Source organism: Triplophysa rosa, linkage group LG2 (genome assembly GCF_024868665.1).
Source record: "Triplophysa rosa linkage group LG2, Trosa_1v2, whole genome shotgun sequence".
NCBI lineage: Eukaryota > Metazoa > Chordata > Actinopteri > Cypriniformes > Nemacheilidae > Triplophysa > Triplophysa rosa.
Window position 1 is genome coordinate 27,187,621 of NC_079891.1, and position 10,831 is coordinate 27,198,451.

At 36.4% G+C, this 10,831-nt stretch overlaps 2 protein-coding genes across 2 annotated transcripts; both read right to left on the reverse strand.

Annotated features, from left to right (window-relative positions):
• Positions 1-335: 335 nt before the first annotated feature.
• Positions 336-2,639, reverse strand: gabarapa (GABA(A) receptor-associated protein a). Its single transcript, XM_057361167.1, has 4 exons — positions 2,427-2,639; positions 1,646-1,724; positions 1,425-1,543; positions 336-1,153 (listed from the first exon to the last, which is right to left on the reverse strand). Exons 1-4 carry the CDS (start codon positions 2,514-2,516, stop codon positions 1,073-1,075), a joined length of 369 nt encoding a protein of 122 aa, XP_057217150.1. The 5' UTR covers positions 2,517-2,639; the 3' UTR covers positions 336-1,072.
• Positions 2,640-3,174: 535 nt separating this feature from the next.
• ctdnep1a (CTD nuclear envelope phosphatase 1a) lies at positions 3,175-10,470 on the reverse strand. The gene is made up of 8 exons (XM_057361063.1): positions 9,606-10,470; positions 8,394-8,460; positions 7,736-7,854; positions 7,470-7,541; positions 6,524-6,640; positions 5,985-6,096; positions 5,812-5,896; positions 3,175-5,416 (listed from the first exon to the last, which is right to left on the reverse strand). Exons 1-8 carry the CDS (start codon positions 9,708-9,710, stop codon positions 5,356-5,358), a joined length of 738 nt encoding a protein of 245 aa, XP_057217046.1. The 5' UTR covers positions 9,711-10,470; the 3' UTR covers positions 3,175-5,355.
• Positions 10,471-10,831: the final 361 nt, after the last annotated feature.

A 10,831-nucleotide genomic window follows, 5' to 3' on the forward strand; every position in this document is an offset into this window, starting at 1 on the left:
TTGACATCCTTGCAAAGTCCAATGTGTTTTAATTATGTTATACGCATTGTATGTTTGATATATTTTGAAAAAAAAGATAATTCTTCTCAAATGTATGTATTCATTCAGTATCTGTAGTTACAGTATGCTTCCTCTAAAATAAATCACAATGGACCCAATTAAGCAGGACCTTAATACCCTTGACATCCTTACAAAGTCCACTGTGTTTTAATTGTTCAAATTTGTTTTTTTTAAATACTTATTCTGTGATCAAACAAATTTCCGAAGCAGAAATATTAGCTATGACATCAACAGACCTGTGAAAAGTTACCTTTCATTAAAGACTCACACAGGAAGGAGTTTTACATCAGGTTTATAATGTTGGCAAGCTTAAAATTGGTGGTGACACGACAATTATAGCTTTTAAGGAAAAGGAATAAAACACAATTAAAAAGTCACTCAAGTCATCCAGATCAAGTCACAGACCACTTGACTCAACCTGAAAAAGAAATGATGGTAATAATGAAGAAAAACAAGCAATGTCCTACAATATGTTAAGCTGATTTTAAATCTTTTAAATCCGTTTATTGAAATAAAGAGTAATTCCAATCTATTTAAAAATAATAATTATTGGCAATGGTACACAAACACACTCACACACAAACTTAACAATATATGGTATGATAGTCCAGTGGTTTTGGTCTGTGCAAATATGGTGGTTGAAAATTACATTTAACAATAAAGATTCTAGAATAACAAAGCAGCTTCATAATATATGCCAGCGCACAGAAAAAAACATAAGGAAAGTTAAAAGGAGCAGAGAAGTGTAGAACATTGAATAAGCTTTTGGGATACGAGTAGCACAAATTTACTGAAACAGACCAGGATAAATGATGTATCAGGTCTAAAAGCAAGACAGCAGGGAACTTTGGGTATGATAAATCAATATCAAGGCAGCATAGAGTACAAATGAGATAAACATAAACAGACTAGGAAGAAGATATGAAAGTGCATTCAACATGTACACTTCATGTGTCCTAATATATTGATCATTTTATTTTAATGATGGATAGTGTAATTGTGAGGAAATCGGTTACACATCTCTCTGTATGCCCCCATAGACGCTTTCGTCACTGTAAGCAATGTAAAGAAAAAAGTCTTCTTCGTGGTGCTCCTAAAACACAGATATATTTACTGTTATTTACATGAAATCATCCTAAATAATGTAAAGAACATTCTGTAAAAAATATAATATTAATATCATTAATATTGACTGAGTAAGGCCATGTCAAAAATTAAAATAATAATGAAATTATTGATTGAAATCTAACTTTGAAGCAAATTTTCTCTAATTAGATTTCGAGACTTTAGCCTGGTTTTCACAGACTGGGTCACATATATCAAGCACTAATAGAGTACAACTAATGATAGGAGACAAGATGTACCTGGTACAGAAGCCCCATAGTGGCTGATGTGGGTGGAATGACATTGTTGACAAAGAAGAAAAGAGCATCCTCCGCCCTCAAGTGGATCCTTTTTCGAATAAGGAAGTAGAACTGACCCACTTTAACAATATATTAAAATGTCAGTAAATCTTCAGTATCAATAATATTCACTATTATTAAAGCTGATGTACAAGAATCTTTATTTTGAAAGAAAATATTACCTGTGAGGTCAGAAGGGACGAGATATTTCTTCTTGTCCAGGTCTCCTATTCTGGCTTTGGGGGCCTTCTCGACGATCACCTGTCAAAAACAAGTGAGAGCTGATATCGATAACAATAACAACAATCACAGCAAGTCATGTGAAAACAACTGCATCTCTCACCAGCATAACGACATTACTGACTAGGGTATTCCCCAGTTTAGGGTTCATTCCCATTCTTACAACTTTCGTTGTTGATACTGACACATAAGAGAACTAAAACCTTGTGTGATGCCACACTAACGTTATATTATATACTCTACTATATTATAACTTAGTCATTTTGACCTAGATTGTCGAAACCAGACTCTCTTGAATTCAGATGCGCAATAACGTTACACAAAGGTTGACAGGTTCTTATATGCGTTACATATAACACATAATAACTAAATACACTAAATAAAAATAAGCCTATAACACAACCTAACAAAAGAGAGCTTAATGAATTAATTGGCCGTATTTTAAACAATGCTAGTAACGTTAATCCGCACTGAGACAGTAACGTTACGTTAGCTAACCGACGCTAACAAGCTAACGTTAGCCATCTTTGAATGACATCTTAAAAAATTTTTTTTTTATGAATAATCGTATATTTGTATCACATCTGCGATTTTAAGAGAAACGTTAAAGTTTTACAAGGTTTGTATATTAGCGTTGTCATTGTGTAATACCTCGACAGGTTTATGTTATCTGTAAAAGCAGCAGGGCCCTGACCAAAAACAACTCATATTTTCCTGACTCACAGGCACTCTGTCCGGGTACTTCTTTCTGATTTTCTCCCCTTCGGACCGTCTCTTCTCGAAGGGATGTTCTTCTTTGTACATAAACTTCATTGTCACGGGCTGAAGGATCTGAATAGTCTCCTAGACAATCGGTCGTCGACGATGTTTACAAACTACCAAAGGGTCTTTGACAACTGCGTTGGAGGGCGGAGGGATATCCAATAACACGGAACAAGAGAGGAGGCGCATGTCACATACGTAATGACGTCTGCCGCAAGCTGCTCTACGTGCACTACTTGAGAATACACTTTTTCATACGTGGGTTCCAGAAGCTGTTTACCAAAAGAGTGTGGGTTCAAATCCTACAAGGTTTAATTCATAAGCAATGACTATTCTGATCAAGGCACATACCATTAAAATATCCATAGAGCATGTATTACCAAGTGGGTCTTTCCCTCTAGTTGGTAATCTGTAAAATGGTCATTTTTATTTGATCAAATATCTGTCTGAAATGCTCATTTTATCTTATCAAATATGGGCATATCAAACAGCTGTAAAACTGGCAAAACTGCTTCACATCTTTAAACTGAACTTGCCTTGGCCTCCCATGGAAAACAGTATAGTATGTAATGTCTATACCATCATATAACTATAAAGTGCCTATAAAGTACTTTTTTTACAACCCAAGGTTAAGACACAGCTACTAGGTAGACTTATTGTAATAGACAAACAAGTGGAATCACTTATTTTTTTTATCAATTTACGGTATATCTACTTGGTTTCTATCAAGACAGAAAGGGATATATATTAACTATTAAACCTTACTCATGCTTATCTCAAGATTTTGAGGGACCACAAATGAGAGTGAGGACTTAGGAACAAACAAAACAAACCTTTCAATAATAAAATGTGGTTCTCCGTTATGCTTTCATCTTAAGCACTGAAACTTTTTGTATGCCTTCACACATTCATCTAAAAGGGCAATGGCTAACAAGACTTTAAAAGAACACAGAAGCACAGAAGGCAGAGGGTACAAAACTATAGTGTTTGCAAACCCCAGTGGGCACTGCTTCAAATAGCAGGATGTGGCTGGGAAACTGCCTATAAAATATAATTTTATAAAATCTCAACACAAACACTGGGAGCTCTATGGGAAGCCATAAATCACTTTGAGGATCCTTTAGACATTTGTTTTTGCACAGAGAAAACACATTTGGAGATTTAGCCAATTTAGAAAATATTTTGTAGCCAAATGTGGCACAACTCCAACAGTACACATCTCTGAACACAGTGGGCATTATTCATGAAATGCAAGCAGAATAAATGTCGAGCCATATTATTTATAAATCCCTTTTTACATAAATTGACAATTATTTGATTTAGACAATTTACATATAAATGAGTTGTCATGAATAACACTTAAAGTACCTAAAGTGAAAGTGTTTTTTGTTAAAGCAATAGTTCAACTTTAAAATGAAAAATCTTTCATCATTTACTCACCCTGTTGTCATTTTAAACCTGTGATTTTCTTTCTTCTGCAAACCCAAAGAAGATATTTTGAAAAATGTTGGTAACCAAAAAACGGTGATCCCCATTGACTTCTATGGTATGGACACAAAACCAATGCAAGTCAATGAGGAACAATGGTTTTCTGTAAACAACATTCTTCAAAATATCTTCTTTTGTGTTATGCAGCAAAGAAAGTCACACAGATTTGAAATGACAAGAGGGCATGTAAATAATGACAGAATTGTCATTTTGAAAGTGAACTATTCCGTTAAGGTCTGCTTTTCATCAGCAGGAAGTGGGTTTTATAATAAAACTGGATTGTGTAAATAATGGATTGTGCAAAATATAGGAAAATCATGCAGGAGAACTTGTTACAGTCTGAATTAAATCTGGTTTTAAAACACTGACAGTGTTACATAGTTCCTCTTATTGCTGTAAACAGACTAGCAAAAACCTACAACATTCACACGTTCAAGTTTGAGTTTCAGTGCTTTGAAATAAAAACACCACAGAGTGGTCTCACAATTCAATATAACGAGAAATTGTTACAAGTTTGAACATTTTACATGTTGTGACAAGTCATTCTAAAATGCAAAATGCTAAAAAAAAAAAAGGTTGAAGACACTGTAAATCGGTTGTTGACAAAAGGCTCCATTTTATTCTTTTAGTTATAACAGTCCTTGTGGCTCAGTGTCTCTCCCTCAACGGCTGTATCCATATCGAAGAAAGTCTAAAAAGTGTCTTTGAAACAGATGATATCTTATTCATCCAAGGTTCCACATACTGTATGAGCCAGTAAAAAAAAAGACAAAAAATACCATAAGCTGTAATAACGGTAATGATGAACTGTTGTTTTCCCTCCTGCTGATCTTAAATATCATTTCAACCACAGAATACTGTTAGTAACAGCTCCTCGGCTCTTAACACAAAGAGGCTCAGATTCTTGAGATGGCAGACAGAAAAAGTAAAGAATAAGAGAGAATGAGTGGACGAGAAGGTGAATTGACCACTTCTGCTGGGGTCATACTGAACGAAAAACATGTAATCTTGAAGAAAGGGGGAATAAGTGCTAACAAAGTGTGGAAAATGACTGGAAGTTATATCTTGTTCACCAATTCCTTAATTTAAAAAGTAAGGTAAAAATGGAAATCACAAGCATCCTCATCCATTCGCTCAGAAAAACATGCACACGTTGAATCCAACAACTGTACGGCAGAAATTCCATTTTTTAAGGGAAAAACAATACAAGAAAAAATGCTGGCCTCTCCATTTGATTTGAGTTTATTTGTTATAGCTTCTCCATAATCTCCACATTACATCCTTTATGTCCTCCCATGTCTTTAATGATGAGAAGCTGACAGTTCCAGCAAAGGTGATGCTAACAGCGAGCGAGTAGAGCCATGTAAAAACAGAGGCCAGATAAGACCAGCCCCAGATATGATCACCAGAGCCGATGCTGGTGGAGATTTCGACTGAGGACGGAGCGAACATCTGAGGTAAACCTATAAAGTGAGCAAAACACAGAATCTTGAAATATTATCAAATATTGATACTGGCTGTAAAATAGAAGAGCAGTTCCAGAAAATATATTGTCATAAAATAAGTGCCTTGTGCCTTGGGTAGTTCATAAATACACCGTACATCTGTCCTATGGTGTGACATAGCAAAAATGTAGAACTCAAACTATTAATAATATTTTATTTAAAATTAATATTAATATTTAGAATATAAAATAGCATGGGAGAGATTTATCTTCATTGTTAATTTTTTTCTACATTTTTGCTGTCACACCATAGGACACATTTACAGATTATTTGTCAACTAAACACGTCTACTTTTTTACAACAGGAGAGAAAAGTGACATTCATACAGTTTTGCTATAATGTCAACTACTTACCTCAATGCATCCAACATTGGGAGCAGGTTAAGAAGTGCTGTGTCGCTTGGGTCACTGAACCACGACTTTATGGGTATTGCATTGTCTGTTAAGATGGAGAGGAGGATTTTACCTTCAAATATAGAAAATCAGAATCTCTTGATACTTTACACTCAGATGTGTAAACCTCTTACCTGGATGACCTCGATAAGCTCCTGGCGAGTTGTCCAGAATAACTATACTGGAGAGATCATTGTCTACTACAGAGAGATCTTTTATGTAGCTCCCTAGATCCAAAGTGCAATGCTAAAAAAGAGTGAAACAAAGGAATAGATCAATTGAAAGGATAGTTCACTAAAAAAATTAATCATTTACTCATCCACATGTCATTCTAAACCTGTATGACTTCCTTTTGCAGAACACGAAAATAAGATTTTGAGGAATGTTGGTAACCAAACAACATTGGCCCCCATTCACTTCCATTGTATGGACTCAAAACCACTAAGACATTTCTCAAAATATCTTATATTGTGTTTTACAGGAAAAACAGGTCACAAAGGCTTTAACAACATGATGGTGAATAAGCAGAAAGGATGACAGAAATTTAAAAAACTCTCCTTTAACAGGGAGAGAAAATCAGATACATCATTCTATAGTATCAGTTAACAATGTCTGTTTTAAGAGTAGGCACTGAAAAATCCTAAAAATGTCATAATAATGCAGTGGGCTTTACCTGTCTGTAGTATCTTCTTTTTAGGACCCCCCTGTTGTTATCAAGCTTATCTGCTACAGCTGATCCATAAATCTCCATACTAGCTGTAAACACCACCAACTCATACCATTGGCTAACCTAACATATACAAAACAACATGACACACAAACACATACTCATTAGCATATGAGCAAATTTGGTCAAAATGAAGCTAGTGTCCAAAACAAATGTAAAATGGCTAAATCTATAGACGATTTCATCGGACGCACGCGCCTGAACAGAAGATAACTTCTGGTCTGTATTTGTTTATCGCTCTAGCTAGTGGCTAATAATATAACTATTTAATTTAATTTATATTAATTTGATTAATATTATTATGTTATTGTATAATTGTATTAAATAAAGGAGTAGTTCACCTTCAAAATGAAAATTCTGTCATCATTTACTCACCCTCTTGTTATTTCAAACCTGTATGACTTTCAATCTTCTGCAGAACACAAAAGAAGATATTTTGAAGAATGTTGTTAACAGCCCCCCATTCACTTGCATTGGTTAGAAGTGAATGGGGGGCTGTGCTGTTCTGCTACCAAAATTTTTAAAAATATCTTCTTTTGTGTTATGCAGAAGAAAGAAAGTCATACAGGTTTGAAATGACAAGAGGGCGTGTAAATGATGACAGAATTTAAATTTTGAAGGTGAACTACTCCTTTAAAGAAAACGTATGGGACATTGGAGAGGAAGTTTAGCCAGGAAACGGTTCTTCTCCGTTTCTTTTGCTTGTTATCAGAAATAATCGACCGGCACTATATTGTTTGTGGATGTGTACCGGAAGTTGAATTCCACAAAAGCGTGCATGCGTAGCAACGTTTGTTTATGTTGTTGCTTTAAAACACTCTATTCAGCGGAAAATAACTTACTACTTTGCTTGTAAATAATGTTGCTAAAAGACAACAGAGAGTTCACTCACCACTTCTAAAAAGAAATCGACGTGTGGCCTTTTATGGACAAAAAACCTGACCGGGTGTTTGTCTATTACCACCTGGACAAGAAAAACATTGTTAAAATCATTATGAAACAAAATAGACCCATCTACTTTATGGTCATATTGTACATTATTCCTCAGACTGTTACAATGGTTCATTATCTTCCATCATAATGACTTGCATTGCCTCTAAAACAACGTTTTTTTGCAGACATCACCAACCACTATTATTTAGAAGCATGTGTGTCTACCTTCAGGATAAAGTCTGGTGGTGTTCCAGGCCTCACTGTGGGTCTAAGGACACCATCATGGTGAGAGTGAATCAAAGTCTCATCCAGATCCAGGACCAAGATTTTTCTCTTCACTGAATCTAAACCAACACAAACAGACTGTCCTCTTAGGCTGGCCACACAAGATTTGCGCACCCCAAAAATCGTAAGAGACTTTCAGTGAACTCATGTCAATCAATTACCCCAAATACTGTGCCTATTTACAAGAACTTTATCTTGACAAAACTGAGGTCTATTTCCTGCAAGAGCTTCTTATGGCATCTTGGTCTCTCTCATAATATACTTTATGTCAGTTTGGTAAGAAAGCATATTGCCAAGTAAAACTAAAAAAAGTTAATTTAAGAGATCACAGCCTGTAAATAACAGGTTAGGACTACTGCATGCAGAATAGCAAGAAAAAGAATACACTACAGGACAATGAATTCTACAAACTAAAGTAAAATTAAGGGGAACTTTATAAAAAAAACATTTGTTAAGAAAGATTTTCATATGACAAATACTAAATCTCAAATGTGAGTTAAATCATAAAAATATGCCCCAACATTGCAACCAGATGTGGTTATAAGCTCCCCTAGTGGACCAAACAGCAAATAGCAGAAAAATGTGTAAGAGAACTTACTGAGTCTGTTTCTGGAAACAGGAGAGAGAGGTAATGTGTCATAACGCACTGTTTGGTACTGGATTATCTGTAACAGACAGAATTGAGGAAAGTTATTTATGCATGCAAAACAAACACGTAGGAGTTTTAGCAATAGTTAACATTACAACACACAATTTTAAACATGTTATATAAAATATTTCCAGTTTACAGCATCATTGCTCCAAACCTTCAATTAAAATATTATCAACATGTCAGCCTATAGCTCCTCTGCCGTATGGCATTACGTCAGCATGGGCACACTCCGTAGTTCACGCAGAATACAGAGATGCTCCACAGAATTCTGCCTATTTTCATTATCCATCTTTCTCTCTGAAATTTCTTCTTCTTCGACCATTATTATCCAGGTGCAAAGCTCAGAAAAGGACATCATGTTGCAGACATTAATGTTCCCAGTACTGTTGAACTATTAATAGCCCCTCCCCCAGCTGTCAAAACATGTCATAGATAAGGCAAGTGGACCAGGGTAACTCCAATAAAAAAACTGCTTAATTTATGTGCATGTAGTAGTTACTAACTTAGTCTACTTGTTTGTTTAATTACAGTAAATCTTGATACTAAAACAACAGCATTGTTAAGAATGACTTGTCTGTAAGGTCCCATGAACTGGCATAGCATCACTCCTAAAATAATTAAATGTTTAGGAAAATCACATTGTTTCAAACACATATGAATATTTAGTAAGCATATTGTACTTTGATACTTTTGGTTCAGTTTGACATATATCAGAAGTCCAGAGTCCAATACAGTTAGGACAAACACAGCAGCATCATAAACACACAGGAGTAACAGCAGGGCAGTTGAAGCGGGCACAATCACAACTGTGGCGAGATTTAATTCATGTTTTAATACACTGAGCAAAACATAATGCAACTTTACCAGGAAACAACTATTAAATGACATGTATTAGGCCTATTGGTGCACGGAGTGCCATAACATTTGCAGCTGATAGTAAAGCGTTTAAAGGCACAAAAGCACGGGTTACTCTTATAATAAAAGTTAATACCAACACTAGAAGCTTGTAAACTCTTGCAGTTATGAAGACCTATAATATACATGCTCATAAAGAAGCATGTAAGTGCTTTTTTTTTTACAAATGAAAGGTCAGACAGGCAGATGTTAAAAAACATATAGTGACACTGACAGATGTTAAAAACAGAGTGACCCTCTTACCGTTCGTAGATGCTTCCTGAGTATATATAAAAAGAAACTCCATATCCTAGACGTCACTCCAAGGAAGGTGCGAATCCCGAGTAAACATTGACGTGTTTTCAACATGCTGACAGCGGAGGGCAACGGTGACTCATAGAAAAGACTCAAAGCATCCACTAGCGGCAAATGACTACAGAACAGCTTGAACTTGAACTACGGATACAGTTATTCAGGTCGGCTAACCACTTCCCTCTGCTTTCTGAAGTAACGCGAGCGGCGTTAGCCAAACCAAAGCACCTAACGTTAGCTGACGTTAATTCGGATGCACTTTCCAGCCACTGTCACAAAATAACCAGACTGTGTAACGTCGTTGGCGGGTTTTTTCGCTGTCCTAGAGTGTGCAGCCACGCATACAAACAAACCTTTGCGATCAAAGGCTAACTGGACTTGAGTATCATTGGCAAGCCAGCTAGCCCTGGATCAAACGAGTTCTACAACAGATTTTTCCTGTTTGCATTCACGACTGCTGTTCTCGACGGCTTCGATGTTAATCGCAACACTTCAGACAAATGACCAAGTGTGCAAAACGTCCAATCAGGCCCCATCAAATGTGTTGCTGAACATATCCGGGAGCAAACTGTGAGCCGCCATCGGTCCTCTGCTTTCGTCACTTCCGACAAACAACAAACGTGGCCTCAATAAAGCTGGGTCGAAAGAGGAAGACGTGGAAAACGTGCTCTGGACATGGATCGTAATGTGGATGGTGACATTTAGAGAACAGTCTGACAGAAAAATACAAAATAAAGTCAATCAAAAAATATAAAATATTTCCCCTGAAATCCTGCATAGCACCTGACAATTCAGGCAGACATTGAAGGGAGGTACCAGTTTGTTATGCTCTTAGCAAAATTGCCTCAGTGTTTTTTCACACCACATGTCCCACCCACAAGAAGACAATAGGCTTGTTCGGCTTGATGCGGCGCCGCAAGATCCGACAGGAGGATGACATCACAGTACCGCGAGATCGATTCGAAACCAAACTTTTTATAGTTTCTCGAATAGTTCTCACGGTACTTTGATGTCATCCGCCTGTCGGATCTTGCGGCGCCGCATCAAGTCGAACAAGCCTATTGTTTTGACAGTGCTTTATTTCTAAAGGTCATTTTTTGTTTACTTTGCACGTTGCGTGCGTAACATAAACAGGCTGCACGTTATGTGCGTAACATAAACAGGCTGCACGTTATGTG

Coding starts and splice junctions, on each gene's coding strand:
- gabarapa (XM_057361167.1), bottom strand. CDS start 2,516: ATGAAGTTTATGTACAAAGAAGAACATCCCTTCGAGAAGAGACGGTCC. Junction 1,544..1,645: donor CGTCCCTTCTGACCTCACAG/GTAATATTTTCT, acceptor ATATTGTTAAAG/TGGGTCAGTTCTACTTCCTT. Junction 1,154..1,424: donor CTATGGGGCTTCTGTACCAG/GTACATCTTGTC, acceptor TCTGTGTTTTAG/GAGCACCACGAAGAAGACTT.
- ctdnep1a (XM_057361063.1), bottom strand. CDS start 9,710: ATGTTGAAAACACGTCAATGTTTACTCGGGATTCGCACCTTCCTTGGA. Junction 7,855..8,393: donor TGTTTCCAGAAACAGACTCA/GTAAGTTCTCTT, acceptor GTGTTGGTTTAG/ATTCAGTGAAGAGAAAAATC. Junction 7,542..7,735: donor CACCAGACTTTATCCTGAAG/GTAGACACACAT, acceptor TTTCTTGTCCAG/GTGGTAATAGACAAACACCC.